The 19,717-nt window shown below is 52.1% G+C and overlaps 6 protein-coding genes across 6 annotated transcripts in view; 3 read left to right on the forward strand and 3 right to left on the reverse strand.

Annotated features, from left to right (window-relative positions):
* The window catches only part of LOC138731318 (feather beta keratin-like), a 42,470-nt gene extending 35,991 nt beyond the window's left edge, over positions 1–6,479 (forward strand). Inside the window, exon 2 of the mRNA XM_069877172.1 lies at positions 6,048–6,479. Within this exon, the coding sequence (XP_069733273.1) occupies positions 6,069–6,383 (315 nt within the window). The 5' untranslated portion in view covers positions 6,048–6,068 and the 3' untranslated portion in view covers positions 6,384–6,479. The remainder of the gene's footprint in view (positions 1–6,047) is intronic.
* LOC138731175 (feather keratin 1-like) lies at positions 2,107–3,302 on the reverse strand. The gene is made up of 2 exons (XM_069876923.1): positions 3,174–3,302; positions 2,107–2,500 (listed from the first exon to the last, which is right to left on the reverse strand). The coding sequence occupies exons 1-2, from the start codon at positions 3,300–3,302 to the stop codon at positions 2,165–2,167; spliced, it is 465 nt and encodes a 154-aa protein (XP_069733024.1). The 3' UTR covers positions 2,107–2,164.
* A 2,530-nt stretch (positions 6,480–9,009) lies between the features above and the next one.
* LOC138731056 (feather beta keratin-like) lies at positions 9,010–9,435 on the reverse strand. The gene has a single exon (XM_069876752.1). It carries the CDS (start codon positions 9,397–9,399, stop codon positions 9,085–9,087), a length of 315 nt encoding a protein of 104 aa, XP_069732853.1. The 5' UTR covers positions 9,400–9,435; the 3' UTR covers positions 9,010–9,084.
* A 1,406-nt stretch (positions 9,436–10,841) lies between these two features.
* On the forward strand, positions 10,842–12,998 carry LOC138731035 (uncharacterized). The gene is made up of 4 exons (XM_069876727.1): positions 10,842–10,944; positions 11,489–11,514; positions 12,364–12,516; positions 12,623–12,998. The coding sequence occupies exons 1-4, from the start codon at positions 10,842–10,844 to the stop codon at positions 12,956–12,958; spliced, it is 618 nt and encodes a 205-aa protein (XP_069732828.1). The 3' UTR covers positions 12,959–12,998.
* Positions 12,999–15,845: 2,847 nt separating this feature from the next.
* On the reverse strand, positions 15,846–16,417 carry LOC138731036 (feather beta keratin-like). The gene is made up of 2 exons (XM_069876728.1): positions 16,367–16,417; positions 15,846–16,181 (listed from the first exon to the last, which is right to left on the reverse strand). The coding sequence occupies exons 1-2, from the start codon at positions 16,415–16,417 to the stop codon at positions 15,846–15,848; spliced, it is 387 nt and encodes a 128-aa protein (XP_069732829.1).
* Positions 16,418–18,414: 1,997 nt separating this feature from the next.
* Positions 18,415–19,233, forward strand: LOC138731314 (feather keratin 1-like). The gene is made up of 2 exons (XM_069877166.1): positions 18,415–18,439; positions 18,783–19,233. Exon 2 carries the CDS (start codon positions 18,804–18,806, stop codon positions 19,116–19,118), a length of 315 nt encoding a protein of 104 aa, XP_069733267.1. The 5' UTR covers positions 18,415–18,439; positions 18,783–18,803; the 3' UTR covers positions 19,119–19,233.
* The last annotated feature ends 484 nt before the right edge of the window (positions 19,234–19,717 follow it).

Consider the following 19,717-nt stretch of genomic DNA (forward strand, 5'->3'; position numbering starts at 1 on the left):
TCTTCATGACAATGCCCAACCCCATGTCCTGCAAATAACTGCAGAATCTGCATGAACTGGGCCATGAAACACTACCTCACCCAGCTTACTCCACAGATCTCTCTCCTACCAATAACCACATTTTCAAGCATCTCAACAACATTCTGGAAAAGACAATTTTTCCACAACAAAGCAGCAGCTCAAAATGCCTTTGAAGAATTTATCAGTTCCAGGACTGCAGAATTCTGTGCTACCAGAATAAGTAGACTTGTTTCTCTTTGGCAAAAGAAACCCCATAGACTCTAGAGGTTCTTATTTCAATTAATAAATTTTATTCTAAATTGAGATAGATTGCTTCAAAGTTGATGGTTAAATGCAGCAATTACTTTTTCACCAATCTAATATCATTGTGCTACCATTCAGAGGGACCTTGACAGCCTGTAGAAATGAACAGGCAAGAGTCGTGCAGTTCAGCAAAGGGAACAGCAAAATCATAGAATCATTGAATCATTAAAGTCAAAAAAGACCTCTCAGCTCATCCAACTGTCAGGCCAACCCCACCGTGCTGACCAAACCATGCCCTAAAGTGCCACAGCCACATGTTTTTCAAAGACCTCCAGTGATGGAGTTGCCACCACTGCCCTGGGCAGCTTCTGTCAGGGCTTCACTACTCTGTCAGTAAAGAAATGTTTCCTGACATCCAATCTAAACCTTCCCTTCTCTAGACTAAGCCTCCACTTCTCCAGACTAAACAGTCCCATGTCCCTCAACCACTCCGCATAAGACTTTTTCTCCAAACCCTTCCCATACTTTGTCACCCTCCTCTGGAGATGTTCAAGCCCATTAATGTCTTTCTGGTACTGAGAAGCCCAAAACTATCCTGTACATGGAGAGAAATAATATCCTCCACTGGTACAGGCTGGGGCTGACAACATGATAAACAGTTTTGGACAAAAAATGTTGAGGGTCCTGGTGGTAGACACCACATTAGAATGAACCAGCAATGCTCAAAGGTAGCCAATAACATCCCAGGCTTTATTAGGAAAAGCATTAGCTGGAGACTGAGGGACACAATACCCCAGGTGGTGTCTCATGAGAGATGAGTACAGAAGGAGCATCAGCTCCCTCAACCTACTCGCAATGCTTCTTTTGCTGCAGCTGAGGACACGGTTGCCTTCTGGGTCGTGAGTGAGCATTGCTGGATCATGTTAAGCTTCTCATCATTCAGAACACCAAGTCCTTCTCAGCAGGGCTGCTCTCAGCTACATCGTCCCCCAACCTGTACTGAAACCAGGAATTGCCCTGACCCAGGTGTAGGACTTTGTGCTTGGCACAGGGGAGACCTTACTTAAGACTTTAAATACAAAACAGGACTTAGAGAGTAAGAGAGGGACTTTTTACCAAGGCCTGTAGTGATGGGACAAGGAGCAACAGTTCTAGCCTGCAGTTGGATAGGTATAGATTGGACTTAAGAAAGAAATTTATTATAGTGAGGGTGATCAGACAATGGAAAAGGTGCCCAGGAGAATGATGGGATGGCCCACCTTTGTATATGTTCCAGGTCAGGTTTAATGGAACTTTGAGCAAAGTGATCCAGTGACAGCTCTCCCTGCCCAGGGCCAGAGAGTTGGACCACAGGACCTTTGAAAGACTCTTGCAACCCACCCCAGTCCATGGTTCGATGACAACATGGTTCTATGCTGAGGCAGCCACTGCCCTGTGTTCCACCCTTGGACAATGCTATGGTCAGGACAGGTTCTCCAGCCTCTCCTGGGAAGGCAGTGCCTGTGTCTTCTCAATACCTCATTCCCTCCTGAATGGCTTGTGTCACCGTGTTGAGTTTTCTGAGGGAAAAAAAAAAAAAACCAACACCAAATGGACAGTTGTCACTAAACAACATTGGAAAAATTGATCTCGATCATTATCAGGATGACAATTCCAGACAATGAGAGGATCACTCAATGCTCAACTCAGCACAATGCACACAAGCCTGTGTTGACAATCACTGACAAAACCATCCTCCAAAATGCTTCCCAGAACCATCTCCTTCCCTGACCATCGAGGGAGAGAACCTGCAGGGGAAAGGATGAGACAGAAGCACAGGCTGGGATGCATCAGAACTTTAATGAGTCAAAGGAGGGAAACGAGGCCGATGAGAGCAGGGACCTCAGTGCAGGCAGCAGCTTTAGCAGGGGAGGCACCTGGTGCCACAGTTGCGGCCACCAAAGCCAGACAAGCCAGAGAGGCCAAAGCCCCCGGAGTTGATGGGCACTCCCGCTTCACTGAGGATGCTGCCAACAGCAGCGGAGGTGGAGGATCCCACGGCGGTGTTCTGTGGGAAGGAGCTGAGGATGGGTCCAGGCAGGGTCACCACCACGGGAGAGGGCTGGATGACAACCCTGGAGTCCTGGCACTGCAGCCTACAGGGCTCATTGCAGCTGTTGGCCAGCGGGGTCGGGCCACAGGGCTGGCAGGGCAGGCACGTGTTGTAGCAGGACATGGCTTGGGGCTGGAGCTGCACCTGGAGAGAGAATCATAGAATCACCAGGTTGGAAAAGACCCACCGGATCATTGAGTCCAAACATTCCCGTCAATCACTAAACCATGCCCCTCAGAACCTCATCCACCCATCCCTTAAACCCCTCCAGGGAAGGTGACTCAACCCCCTCCCTGAGCAGCATCTGCCAGTGCCCAATGACCCTTTCTGTGAAAATTTTTTTCCTAATGTCCAGCTTAAACCTCCTCCGGCAGAGATTGAGGCCATTCCCTCTCGTCCTGTCCCCTGTCACTTGGGAGAAGAGCCCAGCTCCCTCCTCTCCACAACCTCCATTCACGTAGTTGTAGAGAGCAATAATGTGTCCCCTCAGCCTCCTCTTCTCCAGGCTATACAATCCCAGACAAAAGTTTAGCTGGAGAAGGGAGCTTTTCGCTGTGTAGGGAGTCCACCAGGCTTTACCGCCCCCTCATCCCAAAACAGCCCTCCAAAAAGCAACCAAGTCCACAGACGTCCACACCTTCCTCACTGCTCAGGAGACACCTCAGCCAGGACCCAACCTCTCACCATCCCACCCATTCTGACCCCTTCCCTCTCCCACAGGGAGCAGTTCCGAAATCTTGCATAGGACAAAGGGGCAGATCTTGTCTGAGAAATCCCAGAGGAGAAGGACAAGGAGGAGAAAAGGATTCAGACTCACCTTGTTCGCAAGAAGGAGGCGAGAGGAGTGGATGAGAGAGTGAGGAGAAGGGCCTGCTTTTATACTGCTCCTGCACCGCCCCAGGCCCACACTCACTGCACACAGGCAGTAATTTTCCTGCAGAGTCATCTCCAAAACAAAACAGCCTCCCTAATGGCACAGGTTGTGGTTTGGTTTCTGTCAATGCTGCGATTCCATTTCTTCATTTCTGACGTGCTTGGTCTGCAATGCAGGCTCCTTTCATGTGCTGGGGTGAGCAGCCCCAGGATGTGCCGGGCATCTTGTTTGGAGAACAAGACATCTTCTTCCATGTAGGTTTAGCAGTGAAGCCTGGGTAAGACAACCCCAACACTGAATGGGGCAGTGTCACTGGGGACAAGGGCTGCATGCAGGGCAAAGATACTTGAAGTGTTCTTGGCCTTGGTCTTTATGGTAGGGAGTTGCTATGAACAAATTGGGCTCCTGACATTCTCAGAAGGTCTGCTGGGATAAAGGGATAAAGGGAATAAGGTGCCACTCAGCCTCCCCTCAACCTCCAGTGAGGTGATGAAGCAAATCATCCGTGAAGCCATTTCTCAAGATGAAAAGACAATAAGGTGATTGAGAGTTTCAGCACGGATCTATGGAGGGGAAAGCAGGCCTGACCAACCTCATGGCCATCTTTCCTAAGGTGCTTGGCTTTTGTGGGTTAGGAGGTGCAGTAAAAGCTGTTATCTCATCCAAAGAAGGCTTTTGATAGCATGTGCTGTGGGAGTCCTCACAGACCAACTGGGGAAACACAGGCTCGGCAAGAGGGCACTGCAGGGGCTGAGGGAACATTACAGTGGCATGTCTGCTGGTCTCCCAGCCTTTTGATGAGTGGCATGAAGTCCAGGTAGGAGACACTCACTCCTTGTGCACTGCAGGATACCCAGACTGGGGCCAAGAGCCTTATGCAAAGTCCTACGCTGCAGGAGGAAGAACCACCTGCCCCACTCCAGGCTGGGGCTGATGGGTGGTCAAAGAGCTTTGTGGTCATGGGTGTGAGTCCTGGTGGATACCACATATTACTGTCCAGCTCACAGCTCCTCAATATGAGATGGGTGCAACCAAACTGGAACGAGTTCAGCAAAGGGCCATGGAGCCCATGAAGGAACTGAAGACCCTGAGGCAGGAGGGGCTCCAAGATGTGGGGCTGTGTGCCCTGGAGGGGAGAAGGCGTCCTGCCAGTGAAGGGACAAGAGGTAATTGGCACATACTGAAATGTGGGAAATCCCACAAGAACATGAGAAAAGCTATTGCATGTGTGAAGGTGGTCAAGCACCATCGGCAGGACCATCTTCCCACACGAACTAACGCTCCAGTGCACCTCCTTTCTCATACACAAAAAGTCTGCCCAGCCTGGAAAAGAACCCAGCACCACTGGAGAGGGAAGGAACCTTCCTGCATTTCCCAACAAGTGAGGATGCCAGGACCCTGCAGTGTCCTGTGCCTGAGGATGCTCAGGAACTGGATATAATTAGAAGAACCCACAGTATGAAAGCAGCTCTCAGATGGCACCAAGGAGGTGATGCACTTGCCTGCCCTGCAGACATGGAGGGAACTGGGACTCATCCCAGGAGGGCCTTCAGTAAGCAAGATTCCTCTCCCTACCCATAGTGAATCACACTCTACTCTTGGATTTACCTGTGTCAGCCTTTTGGGGTGAGGCCAAGGCAGGACTGCCCGCTCTCTGCAGAGCCATGTCAACACTGGGCTGAGTTCCCCTCTGGCAAGGGCACATCCATGTCCTAGTGGTCATCTCAGAAATGAGGAAATGGAATGGGAAGATTTACAGACACCAAAACCCAACCTGTGCCATCAGGGAGGCTGTTTTGTTTTGGAGGTGACTCTGCTGGAAATACCCTATCCATGTGCAGCCTGATCCCTTTGGCCAGGAACATGAGACCTGTGTATCCATTCCCTTCCATCAGGCAAGTCTTTCCCAAGGTTGATTCTGCTCCTGCAGGCAGATCGATCCGAGGAGGATCAAGGACTCCAAGGTCATAGTACAGTTCAGTTCCCAGTCTGTTCTGCTACACAAGATGCTTCCTTTCCAGGTGTACGAATTGTAATTAGTCTTCCCTGAACACTACAGTGATCTCACAGCCCCTGTGCCCCACGCCAAGAACCCCGACTTGCTCGGGACCTCAATACCATTTAGGAGGCATCTTCTGGTAAAAGTAACTTAATCTTGCCTGGAGGATCCATGGGAAGCTCATCCTGGGACATGAAAGGAGCCTGCATCACAGACCAAGCAATTAAATGCAATAATAAATGCAAATTAATGCAATTAAATGGCAACACTTGTGACACCAAAACCCAACCTGTGGCATCAGGGAGGCTGTTTTGTTTTAGAGGTGACTCTGATGGAAAATTACTGCCTGCACACAGTGAGTGAGGGCCTGGGGTGGTGCAGGGGCAGTATAAAAGCAGGTCCTTCTCCTCACTCTGTCACCCACTCCTCTCACCTCCATCTCCATCGGAACAAAGTGAGTCTGAAAGCCCTATCCTGTCCTCCTCTTCCTCCTCAGGATTTCTGAGGGCACTACCACATCTTTTTCCTATGCTGGGTCAAGGGACTGCTTCTCATGAGAGAAGGAAGGGGGCAAAAAGTGTATCATGGACATGGGGTGGGGATTGGCTGAAGTGAGCAATGGTTTTGGAGAGGCTCTTCCTGGGCTTAGTCCTTTATGTTAGGGAACTTCTGGGTTGAAGGGAAGGAGAAGACATGGGTCTCCCTACAACAACTAAAACCCTCCTCTCCAGCTTGGTCTGTCTTGGCCCTTTCAGGGTAGGTTTATAGGCTGCTTTTCACTCACCCCTCATGCTCTTTTTACCCTGTCCTCTCTCCAGGTTCAGTTCCAGCCCCAAGCCATGTCCTGCTACAACCCTTGCCTGCCCTGCCAGCCCTGCGGCCCGACCCCGCTGGCCAACAGCTGCAATGAGCCCTGTTTCAGGCAGTGCCAGGACTCCAGGGTTATCATCGAGCCCTCTCCCGTGGTGGTGACCCTGCCCGGACCCATCCTCAGCTCCTTCCCACAGAACACCGCCGTGGGATCCTCCACCTCTGCTGCTGTTGGCAGCATCCTCAGCGAAGCAGGAGTGCCCATCAACTCCGGGGGCTTTGGCCTCTCTGGCCTCTCTGGCTTTGGCGGTCGCTCCTGCGGCAGGAGGTGCTTCCCCTGCTAAAGCTGCTGCCCGTGGCCCTGGGGAAGGTCCCCATGGACACCATAGATTGTCCCATATTGGGGACTAAGCATGGGTCTGCTGCTTTGAGAGGGTCTGAGCAACCTCAGCACCCCTTTCAAAAGGACGGGGCCAGCCTGGGCTCTCACAAAGCACAGCCCATGCCTGCCTTTCCCCTCTGCCACTCTCTCCTTTCCCTCCTGTGTCCTTGTTCTCTTGTGTCTCCTGGGATGTGAGCCCCATGCAGCCACTGTGAGAGGACCTGCTGGCTCTGTTCCCTCTTGGGGGCAGACAGATGGACACCTGGTGGCGTCTCTTCCACAGCTGTGAGACAAATGTTCTATTCTTCCCCTGGTTCTCCCTGTACAGGGATCACCACTCAAAGGGAACTTGTTTCCCCCTTTTTACTCATTAAATTCTGATGCATCCCAGATGGCGCTTCTGTCTTTTTCTCTGCAGATTTTCTCCCTACATGTCCAGGGAGAGAGATGTTGCTTGGGGTTGTTCTGGGAGGGGGTTGTTGGCCATGGCTGTGCAGCAGCCATGAACACATGCTTGCTTTGAGAATACATATACATGCATCAGGTGGATGACCCTTTTCTTTTAAAATTCTCAGCAGTTCTGTCCTGGACAGAATGATGTGATTCTTTTCATTGGCTGTTGCTACTCCAGTCATGATTTAGGTTTCTCTTCAAATATTGTCTTCTCAAAAATCAATAAGCTTTCAGCCTCTCATGAGCAGCGAAATCTTCAGGATCACTCACTTTCCTGACCCCTCTCCTATGAACACCCCCAATTTGGTAAAAGGTTGTTCTTCCACTACAGCCCAGCATTCACACTGTGTTCTTTATGGTCACGAAAACACAGAGCGCAGTGGGATCCTCAGTCCCATCAATCTCTTGGCTACACTCTTCTCATCTTGCACAGGCTGTTGATGACAGCCCATGGTATCCAGGAGCAGAGCTGACAGTCACAGCTCTCTGGGTGGAGTTCCTGCTAAAGCACCTTTCCCTGGCCCTGCTTTCGGGCTGCTGCATGTCAGGGGCTGAAGGATGTGTGGGGAGACAGGGCTGGCTGCTCCCAAGACAGCTGCAACTAGGCTAAGAGTGGATATGTGTCATCTCACCCAGCTGGGACCTGCAGCAGGTCAGCACCTCTCTTTTCTGGGCTGCAAGCTCTTGGCAGCCTTTGCTGCTGGTCTCCATACTGCTCTGGAGAGCTCCTGGCCAGTCCTTGGAGACACTCAGCCTGCACCTGCTGCCTCTCCTGACCTGAGTCTCTCCATGTCTCCCTGCCCACCCAGAACCTTTCCCAGGAAGCCCTGGAAACAGACAGGGGAGGAGCAAGATCAGGAGCACGCACACTGCCTTTTGGTCTGTGCAGTGCTTTTACCAGTGATCCCAATAAAGTCAAGAGAGAAACAGAAGAACAAAGGAGTGAAGGAGGGTAGAGAGCAGGGCAGTCTGTGAAGGAAGGGGACAAAAGAGAAAGACACAGGAGGTTCAAAGGCAATCACCCACCACCTTGCATAAGCACACCAAGATGCAGTGTCTGAAGAGCAGCCAGTTTGAAAGACCATCAACTGTTCATTTCTGAGCCTGATGTTCTGTGACAGGGAATTGCCTTTGGGTCGATTCAGGTCATCCATCCAGGTTGTGTCCCCTCCCAGGTGCTTGCCCATCCCTTGCCTCCTCTTTTGGGGAAGCAGAATGAGAAGGAGAGATGGCCTTGATGCTGTGCAAGCCCCGTGCAGCAAGAGCTAAAGCTTTGGTGTGTCATCTGCACTGTTTTAGCCACAACACCACATGGGCTGCTATAAAGACAGTTCCCTCTGGTGCAGCCTGGCTCCCCCACTGCCTCTGCTGATCTCCTAAGGGGTCATTTTCTGTTCACGTCTCCTCATCCAGCACAGGGACATCCATGGCAAGAAATTCTCGTTTCACCTCCTCCCCATTTTCGACCCCTTTCCTAGAGACTGTGGGACTGCTGCGTTCTCAGGGTTTTTCACAGAAATTTATGATGCTGAAGGTCAGACACTGGAGAAGGTGTCCAGGAGAACGATGGGATCTTTGGAATTGTTCTGGGTCAGGATTAGTGGAACTTTGAACAATGTGGTGCAGTGACAGGTCTCCCTGCCCAGGGCCAGAGGATCTTTGAAATTCCCTTGACATCCCCCCCACTCAAAGATTCAATGAAAACATGGTTCTATGCTAAGACAGCCACTGCCTTTCCTTCGCCTTTGGACAATGCTATGGTCAGGGCAGGTTCTCCCGCCTCTCCTGGGAAGGCAGTGCCTGTGTCCTCCAATACCTTATTCCCTCCTGATGACTTTTGTAACCATGTTGTGCTTTCTGAGGGAAAAGAACACCTGCACCCAATGAAGTGAATGGTTGTCACTGAATAATGTCATGAGAATTCATCCTGACCTTTTTTGGAATGAAAATTCCAAACAATGAGAGGATGACTCGATGCACAACTCGGTACAATCCACACAAGCCTGTGTTGACAATCACTGACAGAACCATCCCCACAAATGCTTCCCAGAACCATCCCTGAGTGACATCTCTTTCTTGACCATCCCGGGAGAACACCTGCATGGGAAAGGATGAGACAGAAGTACAGGCTGGGATGCGTCAGAACTTTAATGAGTCAAAGGAGGGAAACGAGGCCGATGAGAGCAGGGACCTCAGTGCAGGCAGCAGCTTTAGCAGGGGAGGCACCTGGTGCCACAGTAGCGGCCACCAAAGCCAGACAAGCCAGAGAGGCCAAAGCCCCCGGAGTTGATGGGCACTCCCGCTTCACTGAGGATGCTGCCAACGGCAGCGGAGGTGGAGGATCCCACGGCGGTGTTCTGTGGGAAGGAGATGAGGATGGGTCCGGGCAGGGTCACCACCACGGGAGAGGGCTCGATGATAACCCTGGAGTCCTGGCACTGCAGCCTACAAGGCTCATTGCAGCTGTTGGCCAGCGGGGTTGGGCCACAGGGCTGGCAGGGCAGGCACGTGTTGTAGCAGGACATGGCTTGGGGCTGGAGCTGCACCTGGGGAGAGGGCAGGGGGAGAAACAGAGCAGAGGAAATTCATGAGGAGCAGCCTTTGTCCCTCAGCCATGAAGGAGACAAATACGAGCTGGAGAAGAAAACTGAAAGTTGTGTCAGAAATCCCACTGGCTTGACCTTTCCATCATCAAAAAGGTGACCTGCCCAGAGGGACCAAGCCCAGGCTACCCACCGGTCAGGAGGAACTTCAGCCAAGCCACAACCTCGCCACATCCCATATCTTCTGCCTCATTCCTTTAACAAGAAACCCCAAACCCAAGCACAGTACTAAAATGAAAGAAAGTGTTGAGAAATCCAGTGGAGGAAGGAGAGGAAGACAAGAAAGAGGAGACAGGCCTTCAGACTAACCTTGTTCCTAAGGAGAAGGAGGTGAGAGGAGTGGATGAGAGAGTGAGGAGAAGGGCCTGCTTTTATACTGCTCCTGCACTGCCCCAGGCCCACACTCACTGCACACAGGCAGTAATTTTCCAGTAGAGTCACCTCCAAACCAAATAGACTCCCTGATGTCACAGGTTGCGTTTTGTTGTCTGCCAAAACTGTCTTTCCATATCCCCATTTCTGACATGCTTGGTCTGCAATGCAGGCTCCTTTCATCTGCCAGGATGACAATCCCAAGGATGTCCAGGGAAGGACTGTGTCAATTCGGGCAACAGGAATTTAGAGTGGGGTCATCAGTGTTTCACTGCTGGTGGTATTGCACCCTCAACAGATCTCTAGATAACACGCAGTTGCAGAGGCAGGATAGGACTAATACAGAAGAGAGATGTTGTGCTGTTCAGGGGGATGTTGACAGCAAGGAGACATGAGCGAGCAGGAATAGTATGGGTTTCTGACAATAGAAATGCTGGAAGAACTTCATGCACCACCAAAGATTGGGGTTGAGGGGCTGTGGATCAGCTTTGCACCTGAGGACGTGCATTCTGAGAGACACTACAAGGCAGCATGTGACCTTGTGTCAAAGACTATGACAGCACACTGGGCAGCGTTGAGAAGAGGGCTTCAAGATGAATAAGGAACCACAAGCAACAAGCACCAAGAACAGCATCCTCCCCTAGAAGAGAGGCTGAAGCCTGGCAGAGGGCCTAGGGCTGAATGGGATGGCTGATTTCCTGAGAAGTGGGCAGAGAGCAGGCTGGGGAAGTCAAGGCCTTCCATTTCTCAGTCCTCACCTACAAGATCCCACGCCACTGAGCCCTCTGAAAGAGTAGAGAAAAAAGTGGGTTCTTTCCTAGGATGGGGTGGGCATCAGATGAAATTGTGCCTGAGAAAAGCTGACCTACAAGGTGTCTGATGTGCTCCAGGTCAGGGCTACTGTAAACGGAGTCCTAGATTGGCTCCAGAAAAGGGTCTGTGTGATTGTAATGGCATACTAGGAAGACAAATGACAAGTTGTACACCTGGAAATGAAGCACCTCTTGCAGCAGAACAAACTGGGGACTGAACTACGCTACGAGTCCTTGAACATCCTCCAGATCAATCAGCCCACAGAGGCAGAAACAACCTTGGGTAAAGACTTGGCCAGTAGAAGGGAACGAACGCACAGGCCTCATCTTCCTATCCAAAGAGACCAGGGTGTTGTGAGGAGCTCTCCTGAATACACTCCATGGAGCGAAAGACAGGATGAGAGAAAATGTCTCCCCACTCATTGGGACTCATCCCTACGGCCCAAGCCATATGTCTTCTCCTGGCATTAGGGCTTTAGCATGACCCTTTCCCAGGCCCCAGAGGATTCCGCTGCCTGGAGGAGCACTCAACACCTTTGGTAACTTAAGGAACCTTCCCCAGCCTCCCAAGGAGTGAGGGCTGCCAGGACCCTGCAGCACCACACACCTGAGGATACTTATGGAGGAGATGCGCTCAAAAGGGCCGTAGGTACAAACCCACAGTCCGCATCAAGGAGGTGATGAACTTCCCTGCCCTGCAGACATGGAGGAAGATGGGATGTGTCCCAGAAGGGAGACAAAAATGCCTTCAGTAGGCAAGACTCCTGGGACAGACTCTCCCTACCCCTGAAGAGTCACCCTCTAATTTTGGTTCTCTTGTGGATCAGCCTTTTGGAATGAGGCCAAGCCAGGAGTACGTGCTGACATGTGTTATATGGGTCTGAGTTCCCTTCCAGACATGGCAGTTCCATTTATCCCCCCAAAAAAATGATCCTCAAGCACTGGGTTATACCCAAGTATGCAGCTCCTTGTAGCCCCAGCGGCAATTGCTCTCAGCTTGACCTCCTTGGCCACAGCTCAGGTGCTTTGCACAACAGTCCTCATGTTTTGGGCAACTGGACAGGCATCTGGGTGTGGTGTTTGTCAGGGTCTAAAGTGTGTGGCCAAAGCGCGTGGTGGTCTGGGGAGAGAGGGAAAAAGAAGGCCCTGTCTGAGTCCCAACCCATCGCTCAGGTAGTGAGGAGGGACTCGACTCCTCAGGGGCCGATGAAGAATCACAGAGTTCAGAAGGACAACATTCTCCTTCCACAGGCTGGTGAGGGCACTAGTTGGGAACCCCCAGAGACTGACAGGAGAGGCCACAACTTTGCCAAAGAAACCATTAAATTTCTCCCCAGAAGCAGAAATTTCCCTTGGGTGAAGGCATTTGAAAGCAGAAGCGCAGCCCAACTCAGGTCACATCATTAGGCACAGGAGCCTTGGGGCACCCAGGAGAGTCCTCAGTCGAAGGAGGACCCTCTTGCAAAGGGGACACGAAACAACCTCAGCAGATCCCCCACCACCCATATCCAACGTCTGCACAGGACTCCTGCAACTCTTGGGGGTGCGTCTTCTGCCTGTGTTATCATGGTCCTGCCTGCAACATTCTTGGACCTCTTATTGCAGTACTTGGAAGGACCCTCCATGACCTACTTGCTGTTTCATAAGCGAGGAAATGGAATGGCAGCATTGACGCAAACCAGACCACAACCTGTGCCATCAGGGAGTCTGTTTTGTTTTGAAGGTGACTTTGCTGGAAAATTACTGCCTGCATGAAGTCAATGTGGGCCTGGGGCGGTGCAGGAGCAGTATAAAAGCAAGTTCTTCACCTCACTTTCTCATCCACTTCTCTCGCCTCCTCCTTCTTGGGAACAAGGTGAGTCTGAAGCTCTTTCTCCTACTTCTCCTCCTGTGCATTTCTCAACGCATATTTGCCCCTCATCCATCTCCTGTGTTGTACTTTTTCCCTGTTTCTCTCCCAGGTGCAGCTCCAGCCACAAGCCATGTCCTGCTACAACCCGTGCCTGCCCTGCCAGCCCTGCGGCCCGACCCCACTGGCCAACAGCTGCAATGAGCCGTGTAGGCTGCAGTGCCAGGACTCCAGGGTTATCATCGAGCCCTCTCCTGTGGTGGTGACCCTGCCCGGACCCATCCTCAGCTCCTTCCCACAGAACACTGCTGTAGGAAACTCCACCGCCGCTGCTGTTGGCAGCATCCTCAGCGATGCGGGAGTGCCCATCAATTCTGGGGGCTTCAGTCTCTCCGGCTTGTCTGGCTTTGGTGGCCGCTACTGTGGCAGGAGATGCTTCCCCTGCTAAATATTCTGCCCATGGCCCTGGGGAAGGTCCCCATGGACACCCAAGACAGAACATGGGCTTGTTGCTGTGAGAGGGGCTGAGCAACCCCAGCACGCCTTGTTAAAGGATGGGGCCAGCCTGGGCTCTCCCAAAGCACGGCCCATGCCTGCCTTTCTCCTCTGCCACTCTCTCCTTTCCCTCTCATGTCCTTATTCTCTTGTGGTCCCCTTGGGCTTTAAGTCCCACCAAGCCAGCCTAGGGAGGGTCTACTGGCCCTGCTCCCTCTGTGGGTCAAGCACATGGACACCTGGTGACATCTCTGCCACAGCCATGAGCGGAAGACTCCGTTCTGCCCATTGTGCTCCTTGTACTGGCACCTCCACTCAGAGACCTTCATTGTACTTGTTTCACTCAATAAAGTTCTGCTGCATCCCAGCCTGTGACTTTGACTCATGCTTCCCTCTCGATAAGTTTCCCTATGATGTCCAGGGACAGAGTGTTTGCTCAGCTGTGGCTCTGGGAGCTGGGGGGTGGGGTAGCTGTGCAGTGGTTTTCAACAAAGTTTTGTTTTAAGCAGGCTTGGTCTGAATTGCCTCTACCCTCTGCTTTCTACACTTGTCTGCCTGCGTGGGGTGCGCAGGGATAGAATGACTCAATGTAGCTTGATCACTGCCTCCTCTTTGTTCTCAACACCTTTTCTTTCACTCAGTTAGCTCAGCAACATGCAAGAAGCTTTCAGGGAGAGGTGGGATAAAGGTGTTACTGACAAGGAAGAGATAACAGGTTCCCAGAGAGCCCAGGACAACCTGTCTTAACCACAGCGTTTGGGTTTAGAGGTACGGGATGAGGAGAAGAACGGATGGAAAGCACAAGCATGGCAACAAAAATGGGAATGTATGGCCACTTTACCTTCGAGTGAAGTGGCCCAATAGCTGGGGTCCAAAGGTCCTGTGGACTTGTAGACGGTGTTGTGATGCTTTTGGAAGGCTTGAGTTTCTAAGGGGAGAGCATTGAGGAGAGCTCCTTCACACAACTTGTGTCCTCAGATGGGAAGCTGACCCGTTCCTCCTCATTGCTGTCCCTCTCTCCAGTGGGCAGAGGCCAGAAAAGCCGTCCTGGGACCATACAATCAGAGAATAATCAAGTTGGGAAGGTCTTCCAGAGACCATTTGGTCATTCCCTTTGCTCCAAGCTCAGTCAGCCTTGAACTTCCATGGACAGTTACCACACAGCCTCCCCAAGCAATCTGTTCCACTGGTTGATGCTCCTCTTGGGGAAAACCACTTTCCTCTTATTGAGTATAAATGTCTCATCTTTCTGCATGAGTCCAGAGTTTTGAATCCCCCAAGAACACACTATCCCATTTTTAGCTCTGCTCTGCCTTGTGAGGGATCTCATCATAGCTACTCCAAATCTGCTCTTTAGACTCTCACCCAAGCATCCTGGTAACAATCAGCAAGCTGCAAGTCCTCAGCCTCTTCTCCCCATCCAAGGGCTCAAGATCTCTCTCCATCCTGGACCCTCTCTGCTGAACACACTCCTCTGAACACACTCCCCTCAGTCAAGGTCATTCATGCATCAGAGCAGGGTTTGAAGTGCCATCAGGAAAGCGCTGAGCAGAGTGGGACAGTCACTGCCCTCTGTCTCCTAGCTCAGGTCCTGCTTATCTTGCCCAGATTGCTGATGACATCTCTCAGTGTCCAGGAGCAGTACTGGCAGTAGCACCTTTTTGGATGGGGTTCCTGCAAAAGCCCCTTTCCCTGGCCCTGCTTTTGGGCTGCTGCTTGTCATGGGCTGAAGGATGTGTAGGGAGACAGGGCTGGCTGCTCCCAAGACAGCTGCTAGTGGGAGCTCAGCGTGGGCATGTGTCATCTCACCCCACTGTGTCCTGCAGCAGGTCAGCAGCTCTCCTTTGTGGGCTGCAAGGCTCTTGGCAGCCTTTGCTGCTGGTCACCGCACTGCTCTGGAGAGCTCCTGCCCAGCCCTTGCAGACACTCATCCTGCACCTGCTGCTTCTCCTGCCCTGAGCCTCTCCCTGCGTCCCTGCCTGCCCAGAACCTTTCCCACAAAGCACTGGGCACAGACAGGAGAGGAGCAATATCAGGAGGATATGAACCATCTCTGGGCCTATGTGGTGTTTTTACCAGTGTTCCCAGTTGGGTCAGGGGAGAAGTAGATGAGTCAGAGAAAAACACCCATGAGTGGAGGTCAGGGCAGTCTGAGAAGGGAAGGGGCAAAACTAAAAAAGACAAGCAATGCCCAGTAAATCACACACCATCTTGCACAATCAGACCCTGCCCAGCCATCCACAGCAGAACAAATGCTTTGGAAAGTCTGCCAAGAACCTTTCAGTAACAACCACTGTATTAACAACCCCTATAAAACTACCCCTAACAACCCCTGCCAGAATCACCACAAAGGAACAAGTCTCTCCCTGAACATCTTGGGAGAGCCCAGGGAAAGGATGACACAGAGGCGTAGGCTGAGATGCAGCAGAGCTTTAATGAGTTGAAAGAGGGAGATGAGGTCGCTTGGACAGGAGATTCTGTTGCAGGGAGAACCAGGAGCAGAGGAGAACCTGTGCCCAATGGCTGTGGGACAGAGATGCCACCAGGTGTCCATCTACCTGCCCACCAGAGGGAGGAGGGCCAGCTGGTCCTCCCTAGGCTGGCTTGGTAGGTGTCACATCCCAGGGGACACAAGCAAAAAAGGATATGGGAGGGGAAAGAGGGAGTGGCAGAGTGGAAAGGTAGGCATGGACCATGCTTTGTGAGAACCCAGGCTGGCCCCGTCCATTTACAAGGCGTGTTGGGGTTGCTCAGCCCTTCTCAAAGCAACAAGCCGGTCCCTAGTGAGGGACCATCTGTGGTGTCCATGGGGACCTTCCCCAGGGCCATGGGCAGAAGATTTAGCAGGGGAAGCATCTCCTGCCACAGTTGCGGCCACCAAAGCCAGACAAGCCAGAGAGGCCAAAGCCCCCAGAGTTGATGGGCACTCCCGCATCACTGAGGATGCTGCCAACGGCAGCGCCGGTGGAGTTTCCGACAGCGGTGTTCTGTGGGAAGGAGCTGAGGATGGGTCCGGGCAGAGTCACCACCACAGGAGAGGGCTCGATGATAACCCTGGAGTCCTGGCACTGCAGCCTACACGGCTCATTGCAGCTGTTGGCCAGCGGGGTCGGGCCGCAGGGCTGGCAGGGCAGGCATGTGTTGTAGCAGGACATGGCTTGTGGCTGGAGCTGCACCTGGGAGAGAAACAGGGAAAAAGTACAACACAGGAGATGGATAAGGAGCAACATGTATCCACTCCACAACAGGGAAAATCCACCAGCACGAGACAAAAGGACAGCTCTTTGTGGCTCATGGGTTCCTCCTTCCATTCAGCCCAAAAGAGTCCTTCCAAGAAGGACCCAGGCAGATCCCTACGTACCCACAGCTCAGGGGACACCTCAGCATATCCATGTCTCTTCATCTCACACATTCTGCCTCCTTCCCTCTCCAGTGACAAGCAGCCCAGAACCCAAGCACAGGAATAAAGGGGCAGGGGCGTGTGAGCAATCCAGTGAAGAAAGAAGAGGAAGAGAAGAAGGAGATGACACAGCTTGAAACTCACCTTGTTCCCAAGGAGATGGAGGTGAGAGGAGTGGATGAGAGAGTGAGGAGAAGGACCTTCTTTTATACTGCTCCTGCACCACCCCAGGCCCACACTCACTGCACACAGGCAGTAATTTTCCAGCAGAGTCATCTCCAAAAGGATACCATGTCTCTGATGGCATAGGTTGTGGATTGGTTTTCATCAACACTGACATTTCATTTCTTTGTTTCTGACAGGCTTGGTGTGTGACGCACGCTCCATTCATGAGCTGGAGTGAGAGCCCCAAGGATTTCCCAAACAGAATTATATCCCTGTGGGCAGAAGATGCCTCCTAAGTGGTCATGACATCCTGAGCAGGCAGGGGATATTGACTTGGGACAGTGGGGCTGTGATACTGGCATAACATTCAAGGAAGACAAATGACAAGTTGTACATCTGGAAAGGAAGGACTTATTGAAGCAGAACAGACTGGAGACTAAACTGTGATACAATCTTAGAGTCCTTGAACCTCCTCTGCCCTCATGGGCAGAACTAATTTTGGGGAAAGACTTGGCTGGTAGAAGGGGATTAGCATACAAAACTCATTTCCTTGTCCAAGGGGACACGGCTGTGGTGAGGAGCTCTCCTGAATGCTGCAAGGAAGATTGCCATCCCCAGTCAGTCAGACCATATATCTTATTCGGGCATTACAGCCTTAGTATTACCCTTTCCCATGACCCAGAGCAAGTGTACAATGCCAGCTGGATGGGGCCTTGAGCAGCATGACATAGTTGGAGATGTCTCTGCATATGGCGTGGGGGTTAGAATTAAATGATCTTTAAGGTCCCTTCAAACTCAAACCATTCTACGATGCCTCTGCCTGGAGGACAACCCAACACTTTTGGTTGGGTAAGGAACCTTCCCCGACCTCCCAAGGAGCAAGAGCTGCAAGGATCATGCAGTGCCACATGCCTGAAGATGCCCACGGAGGGGATGTGCTCAGAAGGGTCCTGGATACAAACCCAGCCCTCAGACCTCATCAAGGAGGTGATGAACTTCCCTGCCCTGCAGGCCTGGAGGCAGATGGGAGGCAATCAAGCAGGGAGACAAAATGCCTTCAGCAGGCGAGATTACTGGGACAGACTCTCCCTACCCATGTCGAATTACCGTCTCATTTTAGGCAGTTAGTGGGTCATCCTTTGGGAATGAGGCCAAGCCAGGAGTACGTGCTGACCACTGGCCCGTGTACTACTTTCATCTGAATTTCCCTCCAGCAAGGGCAGCTGCGTTCTTTCTTCAGGAAATTTGCAACTTGGGCTGTACCCAAGTACACAACTCCTGGCAGACCCAAAGGCCATTGCTCTCAGTTGACATCCTTGGCCACACTCCCACACCTCAGGTGCTTTGCACAACAGTCCTCATGTTTTGGGCAACTGGACTGGCATTTGGGTGTGGTGCTGGTCACATCCTTAGGCACAGGAGCCTTGGGGCACCCAGGAGAGGCCTCAGTCAGTGGGAAGAAATGCTCAGACTCCTGTAAAGGGAGCACAAAACAACCTCAGCAGATCCCCCACCACCCATGTCCAGTGTCTGCACAGGACTCCTCCAGCTCTTAGAACACCTCTTCTGCCTGTGTTTTCATGGTCCTGCCTGCAACGTTCTTGGGCCTCTTATTGTAGTACTTGAAAGGACCCTCCGTGACCTACTTGTCATTTCAGAAACGAGGAAATGGAATGGCAGTGTTGATGCAAACCAGACCACAACCTGTGCCAACAGGGAGGCTGTTTTGCTTTGGAGGTGACTCTGCAGGAATATTACTGGCTGCATGAAGTCAGTGTGGGCCTGGGGCGGTGCAGGAGCAGTATAAAAGCAGGCCCTTCTCCTCACTTTCTCATCCACTCCTCTTGCCTCCATCTCCTTGGGAACAAGGTGAGTTTTAAGCTCTTTCTCCTACTTCTCCTGCTTTGGCTTCTTTCAGATCAATCCTGGCCCCTTTGTCTTACCCTGGATCTTGGAACTGCCTGATATGTGTAGGAGGAGAAAAAAAGGTATTGTATGCATTGAGGTTGAAGTTTCTCTGAGGTGTCTCCTGAGCGATGGTCTTTTCAGGTATCTTGCTGGGCTTGGTAACTCTTGACACGGCTCTTCTGAGAGAAAGTAGAAGTTTTTGCATCTCTTATCTGTAGTTCATTCCTTAGGTTCCTTGTGGAAGGGATATGGGCTGCTCCTCACTCATCTCCCCTGCTCTACTTCCTCCCTGTTTCTCTCCTAGGTGCAGCTCCAGCCCCAAGCCATGTCCTGCTACAACACATGCCTGCCCTGCCAGCCCTGCGGCCCGACCCCGCTGGCCAACAGCTGCAATGAGCCCTGTTTCAGGCAGTGCCAGGACTCCAGGGTTGTCATCCAGCCCTCCCCTGTGGTGGTGACCCTGCCCGGACCCATCCTCAGCTCCTTCCCACAGAACACAGCTGTCGGAAACTCCACCGCCGCTGCCGTTGGCAGCATCCTCAGCGATGCAGGAGTGCCCATCAACTCCGGGGGCTTTGGCCTCTCCGGCTTGTCTGGCTTTGGTGGCCGCAACTGTGGCAGGAGATGCTTCCCTTGCTAAAGCTGCTGCCCATGGCCCTGGGGAAAGTCCCCATGAACTCCCAAGATGGTCCCACACTGGGGACAGAGCATGGGCTTGTAGCTTTGAGAGGGGCTGAGCAACCCCTGTACCCCTTGCAGAAGGATGGGTACAGCCTGGGCTCTCACAAAGCACAGCCCATGCCTGCTTTTCTGCTCTGCCACTCTCTCCTTTCCCTCCCGTGTCCTTGTTCTCTTGTGCTCCCCTTGGGCTGTGTATCTTACCAAGCCAGCCTAGGGAGGACTTGCTGGCCCTGCACCCTCTGTTGGGCAGGTAGATGGACACATGGTGGCATCTCTGTGACAGCCATGACGGGAAGACTTCTTTCTACCCTTTGTGCTCCCTGCAATAGGGCCTCCACTCTGATAACTTCATTGTAGTCTTTTCACTCAATAAAGTCCTGCTGCATCCTAGCCCATGACTTTGACTCATGTTTTCCTTTGCAGATATTCCTTTTCAGGCTTGGTATGGATTGCCCGTACCCTCTGGTTTCCACACTTGTCTGCCTGCCTGGGGTCCACGGGCATAGAACAACCCAGTGCAGCTCAGTCAGTGCCTCCTCTTTTCTCTCAATACTTTTT

This window comes from Phaenicophaeus curvirostris, chromosome 26 (assembly GCF_032191515.1).
Source record: "Phaenicophaeus curvirostris isolate KB17595 chromosome 26, BPBGC_Pcur_1.0, whole genome shotgun sequence".
Taxonomy (NCBI): Eukaryota; Metazoa; Chordata; class Aves; order Cuculiformes; family Cuculidae; genus Phaenicophaeus; species Phaenicophaeus curvirostris.

What these genes read in the sequence shown, in the direction of transcription:
- LOC138731036 (XM_069876728.1), bottom strand. Translation starts at nt 16,417, where the DNA reads ATGTGTGAGATGAAGAGACATGGATATGCTGAGGTGTCCCCTGAGCTG. An exon ending in AGGTGTCCCCTGAGCTGTGG is followed by an intron (nt 16,182 to 16,366) that starts GTACGTAGGGAT and finishes TTTCTCTCCCAG; the next exon opens with GTGCAGCTCCAGCCACAAGC.
- LOC138731056 (XM_069876752.1), bottom strand. Translation starts at nt 9,399, where the DNA reads ATGTCCTGCTACAACACGTGCCTGCCCTGCCAGCCCTGTGGCCCAACC.
- LOC138731175 (XM_069876923.1), bottom strand. Translation starts at nt 3,302, where the DNA reads ATGACTCTGCAGGAAAATTACTGCCTGTGTGCAGTGAGTGTGGGCCTG. An exon ending in GCCTCCTTCTTGCGAACAAG is followed by an intron (nt 2,501 to 3,173) that starts GTGAGTCTGAAT and finishes TTCTCTCTCCAG; the next exon opens with GTGCAGCTCCAGCCCCAAGC.
- LOC138731314 (XM_069877166.1), top strand. Translation starts at nt 18,804, where the DNA reads ATGTCCTGCTACAACACATGCCTGCCCTGCCAGCCCTGCGGCCCGACC.
- LOC138731035 (XM_069876727.1), top strand. Translation starts at nt 10,842, where the DNA reads ATGAAGCACCTCTTGCAGCAGAACAAACTGGGGACTGAACTACGCTAC. An exon ending in AGAGGCAGAAACAACCTTGG is followed by an intron (nt 10,945 to 11,488) that starts GTAAAGACTTGG and finishes CTTGTGGATCAG; the next exon opens with CCTTTTGGAATGAGGCCAAG. An exon ending in TCCTCCTTCTTGGGAACAAG is followed by an intron (nt 12,517 to 12,622) that starts GTGAGTCTGAAG and finishes TTTCTCTCCCAG; the next exon opens with GTGCAGCTCCAGCCACAAGC.